The 26,121-nt window shown below is 48.0% G+C and overlaps 13 protein-coding genes and 3 non-coding genes across 16 annotated transcripts; 6 read left to right on the top strand and 10 right to left on the bottom strand.

Annotated features, from left to right (window-relative positions):
• Positions 1-293: 293 nt before the first annotated feature.
• Positions 294-2,514, top strand: CDC45 (DNA replication initiation factor). The gene has a single exon (XM_019129379.1). The coding sequence runs from the start codon at positions 330-332 to the stop codon at positions 2,238-2,240; it is 1,911 nt and encodes a 636-aa protein (XP_018984141.1). The 5' UTR covers positions 294-329; the 3' UTR covers positions 2,241-2,514.
• A 459-nt stretch (positions 2,515-2,973) lies between these two features.
• On the bottom strand, positions 2,974-3,177 carry BABINDRAFT_24089 (uncharacterized protein; the record flags this gene model as incomplete). Its single annotated transcript, XM_019131322.2, has 1 exon — positions 2,974-3,177. A coding segment is annotated over one exon (204 nt), but the record flags the coding sequence as incomplete, so codon positions are not given.
• Positions 3,178-3,746: 569 nt separating this feature from the next.
• On the bottom strand, positions 3,747-4,156 carry BABINDRAFT_162498 (uncharacterized protein). Its single transcript, XM_019129380.1, has one exon. The coding sequence runs from the start codon at positions 4,031-4,033 to the stop codon at positions 3,827-3,829; it is 207 nt and encodes a 68-aa protein (XP_018984143.1). The 5' UTR covers positions 4,034-4,156; the 3' UTR covers positions 3,747-3,826.
• Positions 4,157-5,164: 1,008 nt separating this feature from the next.
• On the bottom strand, positions 5,165-6,436 carry CET1 (polynucleotide 5'-phosphatase; the record flags this gene model as incomplete). The annotated part of the gene is made up of 1 exon (XM_019130556.1): positions 5,165-6,436. One exon carries the CDS (start codon positions 6,434-6,436, stop codon positions 5,165-5,167), a length of 1,272 nt encoding a protein of 423 aa, XP_018984144.1.
• A 179-nt stretch (positions 6,437-6,615) lies between these two features.
• On the bottom strand, positions 6,616-10,067 carry TBF1 (Tbf1p). The gene has a single exon (XM_019129381.1). The coding sequence runs from the start codon at positions 10,012-10,014 to the stop codon at positions 6,811-6,813; it is 3,204 nt and encodes a 1,067-aa protein (XP_018984145.1). The 5' UTR covers positions 10,015-10,067; the 3' UTR covers positions 6,616-6,810.
• Positions 10,068-10,890: 823 nt separating this feature from the next.
• BABINDRAFT_t258 lies at positions 10,891-10,961 on the top strand. Its single transcript has one exon. It is a non-coding gene; the product is annotated as a tRNA-Gly (tRNA).
• Positions 10,962-11,021: 60 nt separating this feature from the next.
• MET2 (homoserine O-acetyltransferase) lies at positions 11,022-12,575 on the bottom strand. The gene has a single exon (XM_019129382.1). It carries the CDS (start codon positions 12,201-12,203, stop codon positions 11,163-11,165), a length of 1,041 nt encoding a protein of 346 aa, XP_018984146.1. The 5' UTR covers positions 12,204-12,575; the 3' UTR covers positions 11,022-11,162.
• A 651-nt stretch (positions 12,576-13,226) lies between these two features.
• BABINDRAFT_t259 lies at positions 13,227-13,308 on the top strand. Its single transcript has one exon. It is a non-coding gene; the product is annotated as a tRNA-Ser (tRNA).
• On the bottom strand, positions 13,237-14,870 carry BABINDRAFT_162501 (NAD(P)-dependent alcohol dehydrogenase). Its single transcript, XM_019129383.1, has one exon. It carries the CDS (start codon positions 14,779-14,781, stop codon positions 13,654-13,656), a length of 1,128 nt encoding a protein of 375 aa, XP_018984147.1. The 5' UTR covers positions 14,782-14,870; the 3' UTR covers positions 13,237-13,653.
• A 1,145-nt stretch (positions 14,871-16,015) lies between these two features.
• On the bottom strand, positions 16,016-16,098 carry BABINDRAFT_t267. The gene has a single exon. It is a non-coding gene; the product is annotated as a tRNA-Lys (tRNA).
• Positions 16,099-16,683: 585 nt separating this feature from the next.
• BABINDRAFT_172102 (uncharacterized protein) lies at positions 16,684-18,351 on the top strand (the record flags this gene model as incomplete). The annotated part of the gene is made up of 2 exons (XM_019130858.1): positions 16,684-16,780; positions 16,808-18,351. 2 exons carry the CDS (start codon positions 16,684-16,686, stop codon positions 18,349-18,351), a joined length of 1,641 nt encoding a protein of 546 aa, XP_018984148.1.
• Positions 18,352-18,525: 174 nt separating this feature from the next.
• On the bottom strand, positions 18,526-19,738 carry BABINDRAFT_162502 (NAD(P)-dependent alcohol dehydrogenase). Its single transcript, XM_019129384.1, has one exon. The coding sequence runs from the start codon at positions 19,699-19,701 to the stop codon at positions 18,580-18,582; it is 1,122 nt and encodes a 373-aa protein (XP_018984149.1). The 5' UTR covers positions 19,702-19,738; the 3' UTR covers positions 18,526-18,579.
• Positions 19,739-20,449: 711 nt separating this feature from the next.
• On the bottom strand, positions 20,450-21,052 carry PST3 (flavodoxin-like fold family protein; the record flags this gene model as incomplete). The annotated part of the gene is made up of 1 exon (XM_019130859.1): positions 20,450-21,052. One exon carries the CDS (start codon positions 21,050-21,052, stop codon positions 20,450-20,452), a length of 603 nt encoding a protein of 200 aa, XP_018984150.1.
• Positions 21,053-22,891: 1,839 nt separating this feature from the next.
• Positions 22,892-23,221, bottom strand: BABINDRAFT_162505 (uncharacterized protein). The gene has a single exon (XM_019129385.1). It carries the CDS (start codon positions 23,060-23,062, stop codon positions 22,898-22,900), a length of 165 nt encoding a protein of 54 aa, XP_018984151.1. The 5' UTR covers positions 23,063-23,221; the 3' UTR covers positions 22,892-22,897.
• Positions 23,222-23,292: 71 nt separating this feature from the next.
• BABINDRAFT_153528 (uncharacterized protein) lies at positions 23,293-23,999 on the top strand. Its single transcript, XM_019127252.1, has one exon. It carries the CDS (start codon positions 23,523-23,525, stop codon positions 23,892-23,894), a length of 372 nt encoding a protein of 123 aa, XP_018984152.1. The 5' UTR covers positions 23,293-23,522; the 3' UTR covers positions 23,895-23,999.
• Positions 24,000-24,104: 105 nt separating this feature from the next.
• BABINDRAFT_38831 (uncharacterized protein) lies at positions 24,105-24,887 on the top strand (the record flags this gene model as incomplete). Its single annotated transcript, XM_019131896.1, has 1 exon — positions 24,105-24,887. One exon carries the CDS (start codon positions 24,105-24,107, stop codon positions 24,885-24,887), a length of 783 nt encoding a protein of 260 aa, XP_018984153.1.
• Positions 24,888-26,121: the final 1,234 nt, after the last annotated feature.

A 26,121-nucleotide genomic window follows, 5' to 3' on the forward strand; every position in this document is an offset into this window, starting at 1 on the left:
TCCCATCACATTCGTTTTGTGACAATGCAGACCGTATTTTACCGCCCTTCCCTTCCGCCAATATAAACCCATAGATGCTAAAAAAAACCCTCAATCTATACCCCTTTCTTTCATTATTTTCTATTCCTTTTACTCCCATCATTCATGCTTGGTAGATGACATCCCTTGTCGTGCTCTCCCCGCTGAAACTGGCCCGCCGCACGACGCGACGCGTCTTTTTGCCCTTCTTTTTCGTGCTGAAATTTCGGCATCAAAGTCAATACATTTGGACAATACACAAGGCACATACACGAGACAGATCCTACACACGCCCAAATAGGTAATTCACCATGTATATCTTGCCGAGCAACTACAACCAGGCATACAACCACATTGTGACGACGTCGCTAACACACTCCACGTGTAAGCTCGTGATCTTTGTGTCGTGCCTCGACGTCGACGCGCTTTGTGCGCTGCGGATCTTGGCGGCGGTCTTCAAGAAGAAGCTCATCAACTTCCAGATCGTGCCCATCGTGGGCTACGCGGATCTTGCAACGCACTACACGCGCTTGGACGCGGACGTCAACAACATCATCTTGGTGGGTTGCGGCGCCATGGTCGACCTCGAGAGCTTCTTGGACATTGACGTGGGCCAGTTTGTGGACGCTACACGTTCCCTGGAGGCCGAGACGGTCCTCAAGCGCAAGATCTTTGTGATAGACGGTCATCGTCCGTGGAACTTGGACAATGTGTTTGGTTCCGCCATGGTGACGTGTTTTGACGACGGCTTGATCGGTGATTTGGCTTTAGAGAAGGATGCGTACAACTTTTTGGTGAACATAGACGATGACGAGCTAAACCAGGAAGAAGAAGAAGAAGAGGAGGAGGAGGAGGAGGAGGAGATATTTGAGATAGACGAAACGGATATTTCTCGAAAGAGAAAATCGTCATCCTCTTCCCCCCAGACAAAACAACCCAAAACACGCAAACGCGTGATCAAAGACAATGAGACCACGATTGAAAATTATTACGGCCAGGGCACCACGGTGGTGACTTCTGTGACCTCCCAGGTATACTCCCTCGTATCGCTTATTGGTGAGACCAACAACCTCGACAACTTGTGGCTCGCAATCATCGGATCAACGTCGTTGGAGCACCAGTACCCAGAGCTCTGGGCGCGGTTGGCGGACTTGTTCCGCAAGGAAGTGCGCAGGTTGAACCACGGCGCGGACGAGGAGCGCACGGCGGACGACTCGCGACTCACGGTGGAGAAGGACTACAACCTCTTTTTGTTGCGACACTGGTCGCTCTACAATGCGTTCTACTACTCCAACTACATTAACTCCAAGATCCTCTTGTACACGGAGCAAGGCAAGTCAAAATTGAACAAGATATTCGCCAAGATGGGCATCTCGTTGAGCGTGGCACAGCAGCTGTGGATCTATATGGACATTGGCATCAAGAAAAAGTTGCACAACATCTTCACAAAAGTGTTGGTCAACCAGTACGGCTTTGATAGCTTAGCCACCGAGGGCTACTTCCGGTCATTTGGCTACAATGGCTCCGTTTCTGCGCGAGACTGTGTGGAGGCGATTTCGTCGCTCTTGGAGCACGAAGAGAACAGCGCGCCCAGCGAGAGCGATGACATTGATGCGTTGACGGCCGAGAAGGAGAAGCTCTGGGTAGCCAACTTTTGGCGATCCTGGGACGCATTAACCGACTTGGCCAAGATCCGCCAAGGCATCCAGCTTGCGCTTTTCTCGCAGCAATTGATTTTCCAGGTGGGCCACTCCATCATCGAGAAGAAGCAGTTGAAGAACCTCAAGATTTTCCGCTTAGTAGTGTTGAGTAGCAGCGACTACCACTTGTCGCTGACGGCGAAGAACGACGCCTCGATCCACACCAACACCGCTGCCGGCGGGCGTAAGTTCTTCCTGAACCCGTTGAACTTGATGAAGTTAGGAAACTGGTTGCTCGACACAATCAGCGAGGTGGACGATACCTTGCTTCCGCTCGTGCTCGCGGCGTTGGACCTGGAGACCGACACGTATTTGGTGATCGGGATGGCTCCAAAAGTGCCTAAGCGGGGAGACGGGGGGAGTGCTGCGTTATTAAACACGTTCAGTGTGGCCTTCCAGCACGTGGCAAACACCACCGGGGTGAAGGTGCGAATTGACAGTTTCGAGAGCTCAGTGATTGAGGTACGGAAAGATGATTTGGCACCGTTTCTTGAAAAGTTGACATTGAGTGGGTTGGTATAGCAAGGAAAGCGAACGTGGTCAGTTCGATGATGTGAGCGAAAGCCACGAAAAGCGCATGGACGCACCTGTTAAAGCGAAATAAGCAACCAACTATTGAGATTGGCCAGGGAAGAAGTGAGTGAACGTGGATAAGCTGGTATGAGGACGTTACGTTTCTTCCGAGCCTAATCCACCCCTGCATTCCCTTTGAAAAGTAGTTTTCGAGGGTATCAAGTCTATTAAATTCATGGACTATTTGTGTATTTAATGGCAATAACGAGAAATGAACCAGCAAATGTGAGAAATTAGAATGTAGACGGATGAACAGTCAATGACTGCATCTTATCCAATCTAAGTCCGATGATGCTCTGCGAACTGGAAACTAACCAAGCTCCTGTTGAGTTATTTTTATGGCTTAACGAACGGACCAAGTCTATAGTACAGTTGAAAAGCAACCGTGATCCTTGTCAAGAGGCGGTTTACAGTGGATATCGTTGAACATGAATCAGATATAACTATCCATCCATATCAACGTACTCATCTACAGTGATACGCTCAGACTCCACACTACCCGCAACAAATTATTAATCTATTTTATCCGTAATTACAAGAAAATAGCTATACAGGTAATCCTGGGGCCGGAGCGCTTCTGAATAGCAGCCTGGATAGAGATCTCAGTTGGGCCTCTCCAAGTCATTTTTTAGGCCATACCTATCTTATTCACAACAAGTTTGGGTCAATCATCCATCTCCTCTTAAATCAACCCTTCGTAGGCCTTCATGACCCAAGCACAGTCCCTAACCTCCTTGGCAGTTTCTGGCTTGGAGATGCACACGTAGTTGGCATCGCCTGGCAACACACACTTCAACTGAGAGTCCGGGAACGGGCAAGGGCATTCAGCCGGTCCAGAAACACACACTAAGGTGTCAGGGCACAAGTACTCGTTGCACTTGTCGTTTTCAGCGTATTCACGCTGGTAGTCTTCAGCGACTCGCGGCTTCTGTTGGTGCTGTTGATGCTGTTGGTTGAAGAAGTGGTTGAAAAACTGAGCATGAGCAGCCTGGACAGCCACCAAACCCAAGATCAAGTGCTTCATGGTGGAATAGTTCTAGGGCTGGAAGGTTGAGTAAAGCGTGCGTTGCCACGTTGCGTTTAAATCGATCAGTTGGAGTTGAGTCCTGTGCAGGATTGACCCAAGCTGGGGCAGACTGAATTATTATTACTATTTTTTTCATTCGAGATAGTGCGGAGATAATAGCAAAGGTAGTAGTTTTTAATGTACTATTTTATCTTTCAAGGACTTAGTTCCTCTATATTAGTTCAATGACAACCCCGGCTCCTGTTAATGGATCAAAGACACGAGATGCGACTGATAGTCGACGTTTTAAAAAACGCCTTGGAATATTCAATCGAATTTTAGAATTTCTCCTGGGCTTTTTATGAGCTGGATTGGAAGAGTAACCGCTAAAATCTAGCAGTTTTATACGCCTACTGCCGCTCGGAATCTACAAAATCCAACTGTCAATAAATTTCTGATAGTTCAGTCGGTAGAAAAGGTTTAATTATTGAGGGCAGTCACAAAGCTGGTCTCAACTTGCAGAAATAGGCTAATCCGCAGGAATCGGTACCGCCAGAGATGGTGACGGTGGTGCCCTTAGGGGGAAAAAAACACGTCTCCCGGCTTCACGGAAATCTTGTGGCTGATTTCGTCTGAAATGGTGTATTCCCCCAATAACGAGTTGCTTCCTGGGGACTTGAGCACCGGTGGCTTTTTTCCCCAAACCTTCAGCTCTTGGGGTATACTTCATTGGCATTTTGTGTGATGTTTTGGGGTTAGGTATTCAAAAGGCAATAGCTTTGAATGGTATGATGACAAGAATGGCCGAGTAGAATGAAACCTCCCCGTTTATATAGTTTTTCACGGTCAAGGTTAGTGTTTATTCCAACGGTGATCAAGTGGATCTGAGAAATATTCCTCTGTAAGGTTTTTCCTAATCAGGTTAAACATTCCCTTATCATGTGTCTACGCACGCGATCTGCCAGATGAGGAAATCAGATGGACTGAAGTGCTCTTTACGTGCATTGTTTCCTCTAAATAAGCATATACCTGAGGATTTCCTCCACTGCTATTTTCATCGGCGCTTCAAGTGAATCGCGCTCAGATGAACCGTTTTGCATATGTTTATATAACATAATTTTCACCCACTATCTGGCTTAAGGTAAGCTTTGAACTTGGGGTAGTCTCTATCTAGCCGAGTTGAGGTGTATGCGACTCGTGTAAGGAACTATGCCTGGGGTGCCGAATGGTGCATCTGTGGTGGATATTTAGGTCTACGAATGCCTCAAGGTGACTTAAATTCCAGTTAGAGGTGTCTGAATTAGATTTATGGAATATTTAAACACGCTTTATATCCTCAAGCCATAGGTAATAGCAGAGAAGCACCTCAGTCCGATACGAGGTCTGGTTAATTACTATTCCTTTCGTCGATGTATATCTCAAATTCGATAATACGGAGTTGTGCCGTTTACACTGGTTCGATTCCTTAGAGACTGGTCTTTGGATATAAATCCGCAGACATCTTTACTTTCGAATCAACATCATAGATCTAAGCATGTATACGTTTGCTCTCGCTAGCTTAGATAGTTCTCAAGCATTATTGCTTTCGTATTTGCCAGTCCAGTCTAGTACGATAGACATCCTCAGGGATTTTCTTTAACCGTAGCTAATAACCTCTACGCAAACCCCTTTCTAGCCATAGTATCGTTTCCATATTCATCAACCAAGGCCAGTTTTGCCCACTATACCTTTTCGTGATCATAAATATATTAATACAATCTACCTCTTTCGGCGTGAGCACGAAAAACTCTGTCTTCCTTGGCCTTCACCCTCCAGTACTCCGTCCATTTTTTTCTTCTTTTTTTTTGGCAAACCTCCGGTGTTGCTGTTATCTCAGGAACTGTCGAGCAATTGCTCTCCCATTATCCACAAAACACCTGATTAACTCCTCGTACGCAATCCCAGCGTCCCCATTCACAACCCCATTCTCTGCCTCGTGGATCAACTTCCGGTGACGGTCCAAAAGCTCTGGCGTCATCAACTCGCACTCCACTTCGAACGTCGGCGGCTTCAACTTGTCCTTTCCGTCGATAATCCGTGTCATGTCGATCTGGCAGCACGTTGCGGGATGGATGTACGAGTCCCTGGCCTTAATGCGGATATTCACCGGCCGGTTTGTCGCCTGGAGCTTTTGCAACTGATCGTCATTCTCAACTGGCTTTTCTAACGAAAGCGAGATCTTCAAGTCCACAAGCTCGTTCGGCAAACTGAGCCACAAGTCGCTGATGCGGAGTTTCTCAATCGCCGTCTCACGCCCCGTCTTGCTGTCCTTCGATACTCTGACCCGTCTGGGGATGCCTTGGTTCTCCCTGGCCGCCCCCACGTTGTAGCTATAGTCCACGATCCTCAGTGCGATCGTCTTGAACTTCTGCGCCTTGCGCTGTGCGTCGTGCGGATGCATCAAATCCTCAATGAACTTACCCAACGACTGGTACATGTGCTGCTCGACACCGGGCACAAACACAAAGTCTTTGTTGTCGGGGTTGATGGCGCTCTCGGTCGTCACGGGCACCGAGATCCGCTTGTCCGTCTCCTTGTGAATGATGCGTCCGAGTTTGAACTCAAGCTCGATGTACTTGTAGTCAGACTTCTGGATCGACTTGAGGAGCACCGCGTAGACCCACGTCGACACGCGGCGCGTGAGGTCCTCGTACGGCACCGTCCCGGTGATGGACGGCGCGTAGAACGTGTTGGCATTCCTCGCCGTGTGTGTGGCTGGCTTCGTATCCCCAGGCGCCGTCCAATCCTGCGCCCACACTGGGACGTTCTGGTACCTCCGAGGCTTTGACGGCTTGACCGAAAGGGAACTTGGCTCTCTCACAGAGTCTTCTGCTTTGCCGTTGTCACTATCACCATCGCTTTGGCCATCGGTTTCGCTTTCGCTTTCGCGCTCTTCGGTCGTGGACGGCCTATTTTCGCCGGTGCTTCGCGTCCGGTTCAACGTCTCGACACCGTTGATATCGACGTCCTTCTCGTTCATCAAGTTTGCCACGCTCGTGCGCTTGGTCAACTTTGGCACCGCCACACCTGGCGAGGAAGCTGGAGGCGAGCTCCCGGTGCTCTGTGGGGTCCCGGTAGAGACTAAATCGGACACGTTCATTGTGGACGAGGAAGAGAGTATTGTGCTTATGTTGGGTGAAAAGGCGCAGAAATAGATGGACTTGCTGGTAGGTGCACGCACAAGAGGGACGTCGGGACTTGTAACCATGCGAAGTGGGGAGCACCAAAGGTGTCAACTGAGAGTTGGATTATATTTATATAAAATTATTTGCTTATTCTCTTGAAGGTATGCAATGAATAGCAGGGGGTATTAATCCGTGTACGTTTAAGAAACACAAATACCTTAGTCTTGGCTAATTACAAGATGTGCACCGGAAAGAGAAAAAAATAGGTGGTAGAATGAGAAATTGGACATAAGGAATTTACAATTTCAAACAGTTTCTAAAGAATCCATACCATACCATATCCATTCATCTACGTGTAGGTGTTCCGCACCTTGTTCTTGTTCGTGAGCTTCAACTTGTCGTCACGGTCCAAATCACCTGTCACCTGCTGCAAATAGAATGGCACCTCCTTCCCCGTCTTGAGATAAAACATCTTCCAATTTCTCGCCTTGTCCTTGAGCTGGACCTGGGTCCGGTTCTTTAACGCTTCGGAGATCTTCCCCCCGGCGCCGAACAACTCCAAGATCTGCGCCCAATGCGGACCCTTCAACTCCAACGCCTCGCGCAACGCGTCCTGCTCCTCCTTAGACCACGGGCGCCGCGCCAAGTGCTTAATCTTTGACGGCTGGGCCGTACTTGAAAAGAGACTCTGATAGTCCATGCTCTCGGTAAACTCCGGTGGAGTCTCCTCCGCACGAGACTTGGACGCGGCAGCTGGTGGAGACGGCTCTAACGTGGTTTTGCTCCACCAGCCATCGCGGATCGCCACGCTCGGGGTGGCGTTGAAATGGCGGCCCTTTCTGCCCCACACAAGCGACCCAATGTTCTTCCCCACGTACTCAAACAACTCTTTCAAGAACAGCACCCATTCGTACCTCTCTGCCAAGTCCTCCCCGGGCGGACTGAGGAGCAAGTTTTCACGTCTGCTGGCACAGCGTTCGAGAAAATCCTGCTCCGCTGGGGTCAACAGTTTGGCTCCGCGGCGTTCGACCAAAAGCTTGTCCAAATCGGGCGCAAAGATGTCGTCCAAGATCTCTTCACGGCTTCGGTCGCCATCGGTCTCCTCGCGGTCGTTATCTGACACGGCCGAGATGTACGCCTGGGTCTTGAGTTCCAAGAACAACCCAGCCTGGGGCTTGAGAAAACGGCCTACGCCGTTGGAGGCAGAGTAAGCCTGAACCGGGCCGTGAATCCCAAAGGTGGAGGCAGGACAGAATACGTCAAGAAAGAACTCGTTCAACCAGAAGAAACCCACCTCGATCATCCCCAACGTGGCGCCCAAAAATGTCGCGAGGTTCGCTTTCCGGAGACAGCTCTCGATCACCTCCTCCTTTCCGCGCAAAAACGCTGGGGCCACGCCGCCGCTCTGCCACAACCCGGGACACACGTTCTCCACCGTGAGGAATGGCGTCTCCTCGCCGCCGTACTGCCTCTTGGTGTACTCGAAGCAGTCGATGAGGTCGCGGAAGTTGATCCCGTCGAGCAGCTCGTCCTTCTTGCGCACAAACTCGAGCACCTTTCCGTATGGGTTGATCGCCACAATGCGGAGAATCTGTGTCGCGAGGTTGTCGAGCGCGGGGATCGAGTTGATGAGGAGCTGCATCCGCGACGGGAGTACCGTCGGCGCGAGAAGCGTCAACGGAAGCGCTGCGAGCTGCGACGACAAGCTTGTCACTGACAGGTACGTCTCGGTCTGGGTGAGCGTGCTATACGCCGAAAGCGCCGCGTTATCCTTGTTGGTGAGCAACTCGGAGTGTGCCGGGATGAACGACAGGTAGTTATCTTTTTTGTTTGCCTGGGTCGCCAGTTCGAGGTGCGACGCGATGTAGTGGAGCTGTTCGTTTTCTGACATGCCCAAGAGCGAGTCCTCGTTGGGTTTTGGCTCTTTCTGGGATTCGTCCGCCACGTAGTTGAACCCATAGAGTTCTTTCCGATGGTCCTCGGACTCAAAGAGATTGGTGGTGGGAGGAGAAGAGGAGGTGTTCAAGGCAGATTCGTCCGTCATGACAGGTGGATTCGGGGGAATGCCAGAGGTTTGGTCAGCTCGAGCAGGTTCATCTATTTTTTGGGACACTCCAGGCTCGTGCGGAGAATCACCGTCATTGGTCGCCAAAGCCCCTTCGGTAGGTTGGGGATGGTCGTTCGGTTCAACGGTGATGGTAGATGGATCATCGATTGAAGTGACTGGAAGGTCGGCGGTGGTATTAGTAGTAACAGCAACGGTAACTTCACCAGCAGCCTCTGAGACATCCGCTCGAACTTCAGAGGCCTCTGGGATTTCAACGACTGCTGTTACCTCTGTTGGCAGCTCCTGTAGAATATCCATCGCTGCTGGTTCTCCAATTGATAGAGGCCGGGTTTCAATCTCTTGCTTAACATCTGGCACTTCATGTGTATTATTAGCCTCTTCCATAATCACGTCCTGGGGTTCGTGAGCGACAATTTCTGCAACGGCCGGATGAGTGACAGCAACCGATTCAACTGGAATTTCCAATTGAGCAGCAACGGATCCAGTCGGAACTTCCGGTTGAGTAGAAATATCTGACGCTTCCTGTATTGAAGCCTCACCTTCCATGGATAGCGATTCCCGGTCTGTTTCCTCTACTAGTACTGGCCGCTCTGTCACTTGGGCCAAGGCAATCGTTTCAACTATCTGGTCGTTTAGACTTTCAACCTCACCTATCTTTGGTGCATCAGCTTGCGAAGTGACAGCCAACACCCCAGGAACGGCCGCCTTAGTCTTTCCAGACTCTGTTTGAGAATTAGGTGTCTCGGTGACGTCGCTTAGAGCTTTGGGGATAGTGTCTTGTATCGTGGTCTCCACGGTTTCGGTCGGCTGTGCTATGTCGGGAAGGCTGCGAGCAGCTTCGTTGGGACTGGTTTCAGGTTGGGACTCGGCTACCGATTCATTCTCGTATTGGAGGTTATTCTCAGACTCGCTCTTAGATATCGCCGTAGCTTTTGATTCACCAATTCGAATAGTCTCTTTGGTCTCTTCTATCACCGGGAGGTCATCTCTCTGAGAAACCTCAGGCACACCCATCGCCTCGTTCTCTGTATGCTCCTGCATCAACTGTGTATGGCTCATTCCGCCCATAAATTGGCTGCCAGCATAACCTTGCGATTCCATGGTATTCTCTGTGCGGGTCTCTAGCTCTTGGCCTGTACTGAAACCACTCTGGAATTCTATAGCTTCCGGCTGTGATGCCTCCTGGAATTCCACTGCCTCCAGCTGTGATGCTTCCACGGAGTGGGATATCTCGTCGGCGATTTCTCTTGCAAGCGCTTCGTGAAACGCTTCGAGATTCTCAGTTCCTTCCTGGAACTCCATGGCGCCTGTCTTCGCTTCAAAGGCATTGGCCTGGCTTAGCTCTGCATGGTTTCCAAGCATAGACTCGGAAAACGCTTTGTGGAACGCATTAATCACGTCGCTAGATCCGCTTAGGGTCTCGGAGGTGCCGACGTCGAAGAGGCCTTCGTGCTCAGCCTGCTCAAACAGAAAATCGTGGTCCATGTCCTCGAGCCGTATTCTCTTGGAGGATGACTCCGTGGTTCCATAATTCTGGGTAGAAGCGAGAGGTCTCTTCAGCGTTTCAAGCTGGCTTTCATTTGCAAATACTTGGGGCAGAGGTTGCTCCAGAGCCTCTACGCCAAAACTCTGCGAGGTTTCGTTTTCCGCGGCGTTTTCTTGTGACATGGCGTTGTGAGGTTTATAGAGACGGTTATGTTAAGGCACGTGCGTGGATAGGATAGGGGTTTGTATGGAGAAAGAAAATAGCAAAAGGTAAATAGAAGGTTGACCTGCCAAAACGCGTGCCAATATTTTTTCTACCTTTTGAAATGTTCATGTCGTGTAGATACCGAGAACTATGTTTCAATCACGTGATGGACCGAGTCTCCACCTTACACGTGATGTACTTAATAACGGCTGTGGGGTTCAAATGAGACTATAAACTTCGAGGTTCTGGCATTCAAGGTTTTAAAGAAAATCTTGTGCTAGACACTGCAGTTTGGAGCTACTAGTCATCGTAGCCGATAGGGAGAGAGTATTGGTTCATAAAACGTAAAAGCGTCGCTAACTTGAGCTACAGAGCTTTTTGGGAGAGATGAGAATGTTTCTCGTTTAGAATGTATCTTTCCCGTTTGGATTTAGAATTGAACGACGCGGCAACTAAACCGTAGATAAAAGATGTAAACCATTGTTTATCTTATTCATAACAATTTGTTGGGGGAAAGGCTCTGCAGGTTTATCACTCTCAGTTTTATTTACCGTTAACAAGCCATATATCTGGATTATTTAATCCGAATATACGTTCCATTACAAAAAGATATTTTAAGTAACATTCAGCACGGGTTCACCAATGGCATTCATTCACATTCACAAGTACAAGCGCCAGTGGTTTAGTGGTAAAATCCAACGTTGCCATCGTTGGGCCCCCGGTTCGATTCCGGGCTGGCGCATTTACTTTTTTGTGAATTCTAGTCTTAAAAATGATTACAAGACCATTTACTTGAATTTGGCTTCTCATGCTAAAGGTGCAATCCAACTTTAGCTGCCAGGACTGGATTGATATAAAGAATATCTATTTTTACACCCCCACTTTTGCAACCTTATTTTACACCCCTACTTTTGCATTCTTATCTTTATGTCATCTATATATACTACCACTGGGTCACGTCCTCCGCCTCGCCAAAAACGCTACTTCCCGTCCAATCGCCCAGGTCCTCGGCCAACTCCCAGCCCTCAACCTCTCCCTCGAGCACATCGGGAATCTTTTCGCGCAAAAACTTCTTGATCAAGTCATCAATCTCCTGGAACTCCAAGAGGAACGCGTCGTGGCCCTCCATGGACTCGATGCGGTGCAACTGCGAGTCAGGGATGTGTCTCGCGATAAAAATCTGCTCCGAATAGGTGAACAAGCCATCGCTGGTGATCCCGATGACCAAGGCTGGCTGCTGGATGGACTTTACGGCCGCAGACAAATCCGCAAACTCCAGACGGTCGCGCGACAAGTCATGGGTGTCGAGCTTGCGGGTGATGGAGATGTAGCAGTTGGCGTCAAAGCGCGAGATAAACTTCTCACCCTGATACCGGAGGTACGACTGAGCGGTGAAGTAATGCTGGGGTCTGCTCTTGGTAGGGTTACGTGAGGCGTTGGAGGCGGACGAACCGTTGGAGGTGATCGATTCATTCGAGTTAGAGCGCGGACGGCCGTGGTGACGGTTGCGTGAGCCGTCATTGTGGATAGACACGTTATCTTCCTCCTTCTTCTCCACCACGGGCTGCACCTTCTTCTCCGGAGCGTTGCGGCCGAAACGAGACTCAAACGAGTTGCGCGAGCGGTACGTGAGCAAGGCCGACATTCTGGCGGCGGAGAGCCCGGAAATCGGCGGTTCTGTCAACTTGTAGTACCCGTCATCGTATTTTGGGTCACTGTAGATGCACTGCCTCTGTGCCTCACCCCAGCTGATGCACCAAGCGGAGTGTCTGGCAGAAGTTGCCAACGGGACAATGCAGCGGACGTACTCACGACCAAGCATCGCCCATTCCAAGACAAGCATTCCCCCCATGGAGCCTCCGATACAGGCGGCCACCTGCTTAATTCCGAGCGAGTCGAGCACCAAGCGGTGAATCCGCACGTCGTCTCGCACGGTGCAGATCGGAAACTCCGGGCCGTACAACTTGTGGGTCTCAGGGTTCATTGTCACGGGGGAGGCTGAGCCGTAGGGCGAGCCTAGGGAGTTCAAACACACAATAAAAAACATGGAGGGGTCGAAAGCGCAGCCCTTGCCCAAAAGCGGGCCCCACCAGTCGCTCGCGTCCGCTGAGCCCGTCAAGGCGTGGCAGATGATCATGGCATTGTCCCCACGGGCATTCAATTTGCCCCAGGTTTTATACGCCACTGGCACCTTTTGCAACACCTCTCCGCTTTCCAACTCAAACTCGGGAATGATGGCAATCTTCTGGTTGTTCACAATTGTCGAGAACGGGTTTTCTGGCTGCGACGAAACATGTTCGTACACCTGGTGGGAGGGGGTCCCATTAGGATTCGTAGACATCGCAGTATCTGTTAAAAATTGGGGTTATGGATCTTTGAAAAAGAAAACTTCAGTCTGTTTATTCGGAGCAGTTCTTAACATGTCAGCCCGAAAGACTCTGTTTTCACCGAAGATCCTCAGAAAGAGTCACGAGTTCCCCGACTGAAGTTACTATGTGGCGCAGGTAAGACCTGCATGCAGGATGCATGTATGGCTCACACCCACGTGATGTTGACTCGGAAACGGTATCGGTGTCCCGGGTCACGTAGTACGTTCTCAGTCTAATCCTGGACAAAATCATTTGCTCTTTGTTGTAGCAAACGACCCAAAATACAATTGTAGATAATGGGCAGATGTTTTGGTTTTTAAACCTTTCCGTCCCCTAATGGGGTGGTATTTGAGATTTTTATTTGGATATTTTTGGTCTGGACCGAGCTCAAAAGTTAGGTCATCTTATAACTATATTTATTCATGTCTGATATTGAATATACATATTTAACTTGATACAAGTTTTTATATTTATCTATGACACCTGTATTAGTTTCGGCTTTAGAAAGGAAATTTACCATTAAAATATAACCATAATACAATTAATCCAGTTTAATCTCCAATCTTTTACATTAACTTTAATCTACTCCCTGCTTTTATCGTCCAATACAACCAATGGTGCTGGAAAAAATATAACAAGGCAACGTGGCCGAGCGGTTAAGGCGAAAGATTAGAAATCTTTTGGGCTCTGCCCGCGCAGGTTCGAGTCCTGCCGTTGTCGATATTTTTTGTCTCCTACCAAGGAGAATATTCGAAAGTGGCTCTCTTTTCGTTCTTGTTGAAAAAAGGGTTAGTTCTTTCTCGTGCCTTTAAGTTGATGCTAAATTGAACCTTAAGGAGCACCTCATAAACGGCTTGGAACAGCTTAAGATTCAATTCACCAGGACGGATTTCAGCTCGAAATATACTCTACTTGACTATCCAAAACTTTACTTTTAAACCCCTCACCAGAATTAATAAAATGGCATTGTAATATCCCGCCTTATTCTTCGAGGAGCCAACCCATACGCCTCTCCTTACGATTTTCCTACAAACCCATAGTGCTAGTCCATCAAACTATACGCACCTAGTTCTTACCAGTCTGGAAAGCCTCGTGGAAGTTGGTCAAACAGTATCTGTACCGGGCTTCGCCCTTTCCACACTTGGTCAACACCTCGTTGACACTGGTCTCAGAGATAGGCACCTCTTCAACCCAGGGGATAACTCCTTTTTCCACAACCAAATTCAACATTTCGATGCACTCAGCTCGGGATCCCAAACCAGAGGATGTCATACTGGAGCGGTTTCCGATAAAAGAGCCCGCAGAAACACTGAAGGATTCATTGGCAGGGCCTAGCCCCACAGAGCTAAAGGTACCTTCAAACTTCAAGGTCGAAAGGAACGCATTCAAGTCTAATTCGGAGATCGAGGAAGCACAGTTCAAGATAAAGTCAAAGGTATCCTGGTGGGACTCAGCCCAGCCCTTTTCGCCAGTGGTAATGAAACCATCGGCACCCATCTTTAATGCGTCTGCCTTTTTGGAATCACCACGAGAAAGAGCATAGACCTTGGTGTAGCCTAAAGCCTTGGCGAGCTGCACAGCCATAGAGCCCAAGCCTCCGATACCAACAATACCGACAGTGACATCCTCCTCACCGTACTTCTTGTTGGTATCACGGACCCGTTCCAAGAATCTCTTCAACGGAGAGTAGACGGTTAAACCACCGCACATCAACGGACCGGCATGCTCCGACTTGATACCTTCCGGAAGGGGAAACACAAAGTGCTCATGTACTCTGACATGGGAAGCATAGCCACCCTGAGAGATGTAGCCATCCGGGTAAGCCGAATTGTAGGTGAAAACGGCGGCTTTACAGTAAGGCTCGTTGTCACGTTTGCAACGAACACAATTCAAACAAGACCTAGCCTGAGCACCCACACCGACACGATCACCAAGCTTGTAGTGAGTGACGCTAGGACCAACCTTGACCACTTTACCCACAATCTCGTGGCCCACCACAACCAGGCTTCTCAACTCCCACCAGTTACCCTTGACCGTATGGAAATCAGAGCCACAAACGCCACAGCATTCAATTTCGATATCAATATCGTTGGCTTCGAAGGCTTTTGGAGCGTAGGATGTGAGCTTGGATTTGTTCCAGTTGGTACTGTTGTCAATGGCGTAGCCTTGGAAAGTTTCTGGGTAAGTAGACATTAATTTTTTCACTTGTTTATTTGTTTATTGGGTTGACGGGATTAGTTCAAGAAATGGAACGGTATGATTTAATTTTACGGAGGTTACACGCCTTTTATACAATTAGACAGGGATTAGAAAAGAGCTAATTTAGGTGGCAAACAACGCCAATCCTGTTCTGAGTATAGTAATTAAGAAATATGTTCTAAACAGGGTTTCATACACCTGGTTGCATGCTCGGAAAGCCCTTAAAAAAAATTCCGGTAGCGATCGCTGAGTATCCATTGTAATTAGGGGGGAGTAAACTCACGTGATGGCTTTACTCCGGCACCAGAGGTGACCACCGGAAATACGATTACCGGCGAGCCTGTACTGAACGGCACAGGGTTCCGACTTTGAACGGAATATGCAAGTGACGTTATTATTGTCAGTGTAGTATTGTACGACATATGCTAGTCGTTGTTATGCGGAGGATACTTATAGGAGTCGGCATGTCTCAGATTATTATTACTGGGCTAAGACAAGTTCTGATGCCAGCGATGCGCTGACTGGTTGAGATGGTGTGCAATTAATGAAAGGATTAAAAATGTACAGATAATTAAGTAATTTGCCACCGAAAGTTTGTGACCAAGAATTATAGGGTCGCATCAAGGTATGTGCATAAATATAAATAATCTGTTGTAATATATCTAGTGATAATACTCTATCCAGACTAGTCTAGGCTTTTTTCTCGGCATGTTGATAGCAAGGGAGTGAGGGGGTCCGCCCTAGTGTAGGCCAGGGTGAACGGGATGAGGAGGCCAGGGTTGAACGAAATTACTAGTTGAGGTTTCACGGCCTAATAATGGGGAATAACACGTATGATACGCGAGTGTCACCACATTAGCATAATACAAGACTATACGTGTTATCAGATATAGCATGAAGTGATAATATGTCTATCGAAGAATTAGCTTGCTCCACCCATAACATGAAAGTTTAACCAGGAACTAAAAGTAAATGCAGTTGAATAAGGTTAGCGTCCACGGCGATAAATAATAAATGGTAATAATTTACTTGCCTTTTGGTAAGAAGTCTTGAATATACTGAAATTACCCCCTGAGACATCATTCGATGCTCTTTTGAGACACAGTATGAGACTCTTCTAACCGAAATTACACGGTCCTATGTCATCAGATGTGTATGGGAACGGATTTCGACAGTAACTTTTTCTTTGACGAATTAGCTATCGGCAATATATTTATTTCAAAAACATAACCCGACGCGGGGGTCGAACCCGCAACCTTGTGATCGCGTACTGCTAAGAGTCACACGCTCTACCGATTGAGCTAGCCAGGCAATTAATAAACGAGATATTACTGGTGAATATCATAACAACATATGGAAAACCCATCCTTGATTGGATCCACACTAAGCGGATGATTTGCGTCGTAACAAGACTCATTTTTCTGGTAACGGGACAAACAACAACTCTTATTATTCTTCAAAGGGCCATCCCAATTTAAGTCCCGGCTCTAAATCCTTTGGAGGACAGAAGGTGTACTTTGCCCCTAGGCTAGACTGCACGGAATCGCCTTTATTTATGGCTCCTCCCCATCAATTGTTTTAGCGATTTCAACCTGGTATTAAAGTTTAGATATTGGTTCACAAGCTTTTATCCACCCGGGGTATTTGGCATGTTAAATCTTGCGGCTCATGACGTGCTTGGAACATGCAGGGAGGCTTGTCTCCTGAACCACACAGTTATACACACTTCCGTTAGCAACGGTAGTCACTGTGGAAACTATTTCCCAGGTCCATCCAACCCAATAGATATAAGACCAAGATTTCCAATGATTTTCGTTGTTCATAACTTTTATATAATTTTTGTACATAAGAGATGTCCCACGGAAGTCCATTACCAACTAGGAGTATCTGTACAAAATGTCCCTCTCCGATCGAAAGTCTCCAGTTTTTCTCCAGTCTGACGAACAAACTCGTTTGCTAGCATCTGATGGGTTGACCTACCGCAAAAACAAGAGTTTCAGAGTGCAGGTTTTCCTGGTAGATTCTCAGGTGGATACCAACCCCTTCTTGGACCCAACCGTGGAAGAGCATTACCGCGCCGTTTATGAAAATTGTCAGTACGAATGCCGCCATGAATTTGATCCACACATGGAATGGACTCCCGAAGAAGAGTCTCGTTTGGTACGGAAATTAGACCTTCGGGTAGCTGCCTTAGCATGCTTCATGTTCGTGGCCCTACAGATTGACCGAGGTAACTTAGGCCAAGCCACCTCTGACGGATTTCTAGACGACCTCAACCTCACCACAGATGACTACAACACTGGCAACACTCTCTTCTTGGTGGCCTTTTTGATGGCAGAGTTGCCGTCACAGTTGGTATCCAAGAGATTGGGCCCTGATAGGTGGATTCCCTTCCAGATGGTTGCCTGGTCCCTTGTGGCCATTTCCCAGGTTGCCCTAAAAGGTAAAGTGGGTTTCTACACTACCCGGTTCCTACTTGGCCTACTCGAGGGCGGGTTTATCCCGGTGATGGTGTTGTGGTTGTCCTACTTCTACACCTCCGACGAATTGCCAATGAGGTTGTCATGGTTCTGGACAACGCTATCCCTCACCGGTATTTGCACCTCGCTCTTGGCAGGAGGGATCCTAAGACTAAGGGGATATGCAGGGCTAGCTGGCTGGGCCTGGTTGTTCTTAATCGAGGGGACCTTCACCCTTGGTATTGGCATAGCTGCGTTCTTTCTTATGGTTCCGTCAGCAGTTGAGACCAAAGCCCCCTGGAGGCCTGAGGGATGGTTCACCGAGCGGGAGGTTAAAATAGTGGTCAACCGGATATTAAGAAATGACCCCTCTAAAGGCGACATGCACAACAGAGAGGCAATATCCCTCAAGGCGTTGTGGAAGGGGATTAGTGATTACGATTTGTGGCCAATTTACCTCATTGGGTTGATTGCCTACGTTCCAGTAAACACCCTCGGAAGGTATCTATCTATTAATTTGAGAGGCTTGGGCTTTACAATCTTACAGACGAATCTTTTGGCGATTCCGTACCAGGTTCTTCACATTATCTTGCTCTTGGTTTTTACCTGGCTCAGTGTGAAATTTGACCTGAGGGCATCTATCTCCCTTTTCCAGCCATTTTACACCGTTCCTCTCATGGCTATGCTCTGTTGGTGGCTGGGAACTATGCATAAATGGGGAATCTATATCATCACAACCTTGGTTTTGGGAAACCCGTATATCCACGCAGTTTGTGTCAGCTGGTGCTCTGCCAACTCCAACTCCGTAAGAAGCCGTACCGTTTCGGCTTCCTTGTACAACATCAGCGTTCAGATGGGAGGCGTGATTGCGTCTAACGTTTACAGGGGCAGTGACCTGCCGCTGTACAAGACGGGCAATAAGGTATTGCTTGGGTTTGCCTTCAGTATGGTTCCGCTTCTTCTTGGGACCCGCCAATACTATATCTGGAGAAACCAGTACCGCGAATCCATTTGGAATAAAATGTCGGAAGATGAACAAGAGGATTATGCTGAGGCAAATAAGGACTTGGGAAACAAGAGATTGGACTTTAGATTTGCGTACTAACAGTAAGGCTTGGATATACGTTTGACAAGGTGTTGGGTCCATAAAAAAATCGAAGTAGAGCAGATCCCATTGATATCAAAATGAGGCTTCGATCTATATCCAATCCTTCAAGTGCTGAGTCTTTCCCCGGCCGTTAAATAGCCTACGGGAACCTATTAATGCTTACAAGCCCACAGACAAGCCCCTGGTGAAAAGCTATTAAATTTATATCAATCTATCAATGAACGTCTAGTTCTTACCGGTCTGGAAAGCTTCGTGGAAGTTGGTCAAACAGTATCTATATCTGGCATCACCGTTTTCACACTTGGTTAACACCTCGTGGACACCGGATTCGGAGATAGGAACTTCCTCAACCCATGGAATAATATTGTGCTTAACAGCCAAGTCTAACATCTCGATACACTCGAGTCTGGACCCCAAAAGGGAGGAACCCATGTTGGAGGAGTTCTTGTAGAAGGTTTGGGGAGAGACGGAGAAGGACTGATCGGCTGGACCCAACCCAACCGAGGTGAAGCTACCACCAACCTTCATGACGGAAAGGAAGGCTGACAAGTCCAAGTCGGCGATAGACGAGGCACAGTTCAAGATCAAGTCAAAGGTGTCTGAGTAAGACCCCTGCCAGTTCTTCTCGGTACCGGTGGCAATGAAACTGTCAGCACCCATCTTCAAGGCGTCTTCTTTCTTGGAGGTACCACGGGAGATGGCGTAGACCTTGGTGTAGCCTAAAGCCTTGGCGAGCTGCACAGCCATAGAGCCCAAGCCTCCAATACCAACAACACCAACGGTAACGTCCTTGTCAGCGTTGGTGGCACGGGCAGTATCCAAGAATCTCTTCAACGGAGAGTAGACGGTCAAACCACCACACATCAACGGACCGGCATGCTCCGACTTGATGCCGTCTGGGATTGGGAAAGCATAGTGTTCGTGGAGTCTGACATGGGAAGCGTAGCCACCCTGGGAGATGTATCCATCTGGATAGGTCGAGTTGTAGGTGAAAACGGCGGTTTTACAGTACTGTTCGTTGTCAGTGTTACAACGGACACAGTCCAAACAGGATTTAGCCTGGGCACCAACACCGACACGGTCGCCAAGCTTGTGGTGGGTGACCTTGGAACCGACCTTGATGACCTTACCAATGATTTCGTGGCCCACTACAACCCTGCTGGCCAAAGGTCTCCAGGATCCTCTGACGGTGTGGACATCGGATCCACAGACACCGCAGCATTCAATTTCGATATCGATATCGTTGTCCTGGAAGGCCTTTGGTGGGTAGGAGGTAAGCTTTGGATGGTCCCACTGGGCAACGTCTTCGACGGCAAAACCTTGGAATTCGGCTGGGTAGTTGGACATTTTTGATTTGGTTGGGAAAACGGAAATGGCAACGAGTAGGGGAAAAAAAGAGAATATTTATACGGGACAATGTGTCAAGATCGATGCCACTATATGTGCGGATTTTTCACTTGTCCGGCAAATTAGAGACCTACATAGACCTGCATATCGGATTCGGTTGCTCGTAAACCCTGTTCGGTACCAAAAGTATAGAAGTGGTCACGTGTATCATATGTAAATGCTTGTTTTCGGGAACCTGACCGGAAATAAGCCGGGCCGTAATTAAAGAGAATTATGCACATGTTCGATCTCTATTAGTAAGCGTGTTTTAGGTCTAGTTTTCTATAAAGGTAGGGGTTTTATCGGCTTCACCTTCCATCGACAGCCTCACAAGAGGCTGGTTTTTAATGATACAGCAACCTTTATAGGTCTAGTTGTAATGAACCAGGTCTGACATATGTATGGGAGAACTTTAACTTGCCCACGGCAAACATATTATGGCCGTCCTGTACGGAAAGGATACGGTGTAGGAAAGGTATCGGAGCCGTACCATACAAATATTGTAAGCCAACATGCGGACACGTTAAGCGATAGAACCTAAACAGACGTTTTGTTGAAAACAAGCTTAAGTATACACATAAACCAACCTCAACCCTGAATACGCACGATACAAATGTTCTGTTCCCCCCAAACTCCCCACTATCCTACAAATCTCTTCTGAATACACGGTATCTATTGCTATATACGCAATCTGCTTACCTCCAGCAGCTTAAAACTTCTTGACCGTCTCGTAAAACACCTTACCCTGGATCTCGGCCACTTCCAACTCTAACTTGGTTGGCTGTCTGGAGCCGTCAGCACCGGCAAAGGTACCAGCGCCGTATGGAGAACCACCGTGGATCTCTTCCAAGTTGGATAACTGGCCGAACGTGTTCTTGTAACCCAATGGAACGAACACAATACCGTGATGGACTAAGACGGACAAGGAGTTCAAGATAGTGGTCTCTTGACCACCACCCTGGGTACCGGTGGAAGTGAAGACACCGGCGGCCTTACCGTGGAGGGCACCAGAGGCCCAGAGACCACCGGTGGCATCCCAGAAGGTCTTGAACTGGGCTGGGAAGTTACCGAAACGGGTTGGGATCCCAAACACGAACGTTTCATATGAGGTCAAGGTCTCAGTGGAGGCAACTGGGTAGTCTGGCTTGGCTGGGGCGTGCATCTTGCTCAAGATTTCCGGAGAAAGGGTTTCTGGGACCTGGAAGATCTCGGCAGAACCACCGGCGGATTCAATGCCGACCTTGACGGCTTCGGCCATCTTGGCGATGTGGCCGTACATGGAGTAGATGATGATAGCAGTTCTTGGAGCCATTGTGTGTGATTGTGTGGATAAGGAGAAAGGAGAAGGGATGAAGGGGGGAAAGTGCCAGCGTATTTATAAGGGGAGGGAAGCATCGAGTTGCATGCACTGGAGCAAAGGGGATTTGTTAAGAATTACGTAAATTCATCCGGCATATGCACATAGTGGCCGCAAATGGCGACCACGCATGCACGTATGTCTGCCTGATCAACCAAGCCGCATCTGAGTAAAAATTAGTAATGTGGAGAACACAAGCGTGTTGGCGGGAGTTCAAACGGGTGGTTTTCAAACACGGTGTGATTATGGAGTTGTTCGTACGACAACGGTGGGCTCACTGGGTGACAAAGCATGAAGCTGGATTATAATCCGGATCAGCTCAGACCCGGATTTGCCAGCCCATGCCTTTCTCTCTGATAGTGCAGCCGCGAAACCTGGCATTCCGCATAAAATACGGGTTAACCGAATAAGCTTACACTATTACTGTTCGCATTAAACCTTTTTCGTTATAAGCGCCGTTGACGTGTTAGAGGTTTACACATTGTGCGTCGCTAAACTCCTTCGGCTTGTCCGGATCTTTTCCAGACCGATACGGTTAGATCCTCGTCCTCTTGCTCATATAGCGTGTAAAACAACCAAGACGTTAGCCAATGGCTACCCTTACCAGATACGCTCCAATTGAATAGACATATAGACTTGAATCTCCCACGAAATGCATAGTTCTATGTGTAGTTCAACCGAGGAAAAATGGATGGCTCTACGGGAGCCGTAGTGGACAAGGAGAGATTTTCATGACGCATTTTTAGTTGTTGCATGAGCTGGCCTCGAGATCCAGTGTTCTACGTTTCGGAACGGAACACCTGTGATTCCGACATCAGACTTATAAAGGATCTGATGTTTATGTCATCTGATATTTATATCATCTGATTAATAATCCGGGGTACGCAGATGACAAATCCGTTCACTTATGGAACTTATGCACGTAAACTTGACTTAACAGATATGTGCTTACTAGCCCGATACTTGGTAAGCCAGGTGATACCGGTGTCAGAGTATGGTAAAAAAGTCTTGGAGCGTATCGTCATATCTCAATCTTTACAAAGATAGCGTGACAGGTAGAACCAACTTCCAACTATAGATGGTAGTGGCTGGCCGAGAAATAGATTTATCTTGTTTCCGTAAATCGCCATGTTTTCGTGCGACAAATTGAGAATGCGCAACATAAAGGCAAAGTCAATTCAGGGTAAAAGTTGTAAGTTCTGACGAAACTGTTACAAGTCCAGCCTCTATAGAGCAAACCCAGATATGCCCGGAAGGACATTAGTGATATTAGCACCTCACATAAGGCAGTGGAAATGACCTTGCAACGTGGGTACAGTTGATAGCGACTGCACCAGATGTCATGCTAATATCGAGGATATCTCGAACCCATGCGTAATGAGGCAGTGTCAACGCGCGTAAACGTGAAACAGAAAAGCTAAAAATACCCTGTTGGCAATTGGACCGTCAGACACAGGCCAATAGTACCCCAATGGAATTTATCACCGGTAATCTACCCTCTCGACGAAGCGGCATGATGAAAAAAAGTTTTACAAATGGTTCTCATTCTGATTGTAGTGTATCTCTACTGGGGTTTCCACGCGTCTCAATAACCGAATTTTACGCAGGAAGAAGGTTATTTTTGCGCAAGTTCTGTGCAGATCCCTTCGCTCTTACTAAGATTTTGTCATGCATATGTATAGTTCCGAGACGGACGCGAAAGATCCAAGAAGAAAACACGTCTGCCAAAATTGCGCTTCAAATCTTGTGTCAGCAAATATGATTTATTCACATGTACATAAGTTTTGTCAAGGTGCTCGTTTATACCCAATTGTGCTTTTCATCACGAGCCACAGGTGTAACGTAAAACATACGGCTTCTATTGGTTGCTGCGGAGAAATCGTTTTTTCGGATAATTATCTCGCTCAGTAGACCGTGTGGTATACATTCACCCAAAGCAGGCAAATCTTGTACTAGGTGACCCATCTTGTCCTAGGGTTTACAAAGACAAAAAATGATGTAGGTGGTTATTATCTCCATTAGCGATGTGGTGGAAAACAGAACCCACAAAAATGCTGGATCTTACCATGACGATGTGGTTTTATGAAAAATTTCCGGATCAACTACTCGACTAGGATCTAAAACTGAAAATATTCGTTTGAGGAAAATTTCATGTGAACTTTTAGGGGGTTCCCCTTAGATTGGAGGTAAGTAGATTACGGTTTTAAAATTTTCCATTTCAAGAGGAAAGCTTCAGCCTTGAGCCATATTAAACAACCTATGACACCCAAAATGCCAACCGAGTGGTAACTTAAGTTAACCGGTACCCCTTACTCTGCCAATCAACCCGGAAATTCTCAGAAACTCGGCACAGAGTATACGATCAATTACGACAACCCTCCTCCACACCCCCGATCGTGGCATTTTCTCTTTGGCCAATCTCTTGATGGGCTCAAACCCACCATTCCAAGTTGGCTGGGCCGCCTTATCAATAAAAGGGCAATCTACCCAACCCAGCTCTCCGCTCAAAGCGTTTATAACCTCACTACTGGTGTTTCCGATCCTACATTTTCCTCTACATTACCCATTGATCCCAGCTGAGGAGAGCGGTGAACACGGAAACACTAGTGAGCAAAAAAGAGGTACAGCCACCTTTGCACCAGGCACGTCTTTCTCTCACTTACACACAATGTTCGCTTCCTCAACACTCCCCCTTAAAACACACACAGATATCATCTTCACTCATACCCTCCAGTTGATTTTTACATCCCAAGGTGTCGCCGGCTCCCCATCCTCTATCTCCTACCGGAATTACTAAGCACCAACCCGGCTGTCTTTCCCTATGACAAATTCTGCATGTCCTGCATAGCCATGCGGCGCAACCTGCGCGCATTACTAATTTAGCAGCGCAACATAATCAACATACCCGTACCTGCCCCGTTTCCCATATAACCACGTCTCTTCTCTCAATTGGCCATTTTACTGCTCCTTCTTCGATATTATACGTCCTGCCAACCTTGCTCCCGTTATGAAGATCGCTATCATCCAATATTCCACTTACGGCCACATCACGACCCTCGCCGAGGCCGTCGCCGCGGGAATCCGCCAGGCGGCTCCTTCCGTCCAGGTTGACCTCTTCCAGGTCCCAGAGACTCTCACACCGGAAGTTCTCGCTGCAATCCACGCTCCGGAAAAGCCTACGCTCCCACTTGCCTCTACTGCTACGCTCGTCGAATACGACGCCTTTGTTTTCGGTGTGCCAACCCGGTTTGGGACCATGCCGGCGCAATGGTCCACCTTTTGGGACACCACTGGCGGCCTCTGGGGGTCCGGTGCCCTCCACGGCAAGCCAGTTTCGCTCTTTGTGTCAACTGGGAGCCAGGGTGGTGGCCAGGAGACGACGGTGCGCAGCTTCTTGTCGACTATTACCCACCACGGGATGGTGTACGTGCCGTTGGGCTACAAGACTGTGTTTGGCGACGTGGCTAGTTTAGAGGAGATCAGAGGTGGGAGTCCGTACGGTGCTGGCATGTTTGCCGGGGTGGATGGCTCCAGGGTTGCCAGTGGGGTTGAGTTGAAGGTGGCTGAGCAGCAGGGGCGAGACTTTGCGGTGACCGCTGCGAAGTTTGTTTCGGCTGATTCTGCGGCAGACGCTGCGAAGGCAGCCCCAATCGCCGAACAGAAGGCCGTCCAGGCTGAATCAGCCGCTCCTGTTGCTGCCGCCGAGCCTAAGGCCGAGGCCAGAGCCAAGCAGTCCGCTCCAGCCGCAGCCTCGGAGAAGAAGAGCTCCGGGTGCTGTGTCATTGTTTAAACCGTGCCCCCAAAGTCCCGCCTGGAGGTGTCGGGTTTAATGATTAATATTGTCCATTCTAGTGTAGGTAAATGTTTGAACGCGTGCTTGGCCATTTTATAATCTCCGCTACACCATTCTTAACGAAAGCTAAGGGTTCCGCATGTATATCTGAAGGATTTGGTCTTGACCAGGAGGTAGGAGTCAGACGGGTGCTCTCGTACCTAAGCTAGTCTATTTAGCTTGGGATAGAGTGGACAAAAGGTGTATTACGAAATGCTTTATCGGTGTGGAAGCTAAGAGAAATAATCGCGAGCGGCACCCAGGGTTGAGTTATATATGGTAGATCTAAGATTTGTAAAATATATGCGGTGGGTGCTAAACTCAGCTATTATATAAAATCATAAGATGGGGCGAGGGAAAGAATAAAGAGGATTTACAAAATGGGGCTAGTCCATAATTAGTAACCGGCTAACCAAAAGCATTTGTTAAAACTTGGCGTTAAAAATAAGTATACTGGCTCCGTTGTCCCTAATCCAAGTTCTCCACTTTCACAACTTGCTCTTTGAGCGTCTGTTACCCTAGAGCTAGGAGCTCTTGAAACGTTATTCTATCAAAAGATTGATATTATTTTACAAGATATATACAGAGAGGGGTCAATGTCCTTATATAATGAGAGTCAAGAGCAGCATCGTTATAGTTATGACAAAATAACCTTGAGTCTGCTTAAGATATAATGTCGAAATGTTCGATGGTAGATTGTATAGACTATAGTCCAATCGGAGGTGAGATCGACTGACGACATCTCTCTGGTTAAATGGCACTGCAAGGTATAATCTGGAGTCGATTCGTCCAGTTCTACAAGCCAACGCTCCGTGCACGAAGAATGAATCAGAGATAGATATTTTCAATCATCCACGTCAAAAACTCTAGACCTGTATATTTTTTATTCTCAGGTGGTTCTTTCTTGACTCCTTCTCTGCCAGCTAGAGGTAAGTACTCAGAGACCTAGAGATGAGTTGAAACAACTTGCTGTCTTATTTTAATTCGTTGGACGCTCTCCAATGTTATCCATGGGATTCAAGTTACTGCATTTCGTGGGGATAACGACGTGATTTCAGGGCTGAAGTCATAGATCAAAGGTAATCTCTTCCAACACCCAGTCCTTGGATGTCTTCAAGCTACGAAGATTATTCATTTATCCATCTGCGGATCAGGTTTCGCTCACCTTGTCGATTCCAAGCTTACTGAATCA

Source organism: Babjeviella inositovora (assembly GCF_001661335.1).
Source record: "Babjeviella inositovora NRRL Y-12698 unplaced genomic scaffold BABINscaffold_9, whole genome shotgun sequence".
Lineage (NCBI taxonomy): Eukaryota > Fungi > Ascomycota > Pichiomycetes > Serinales > Babjeviella > Babjeviella inositovora.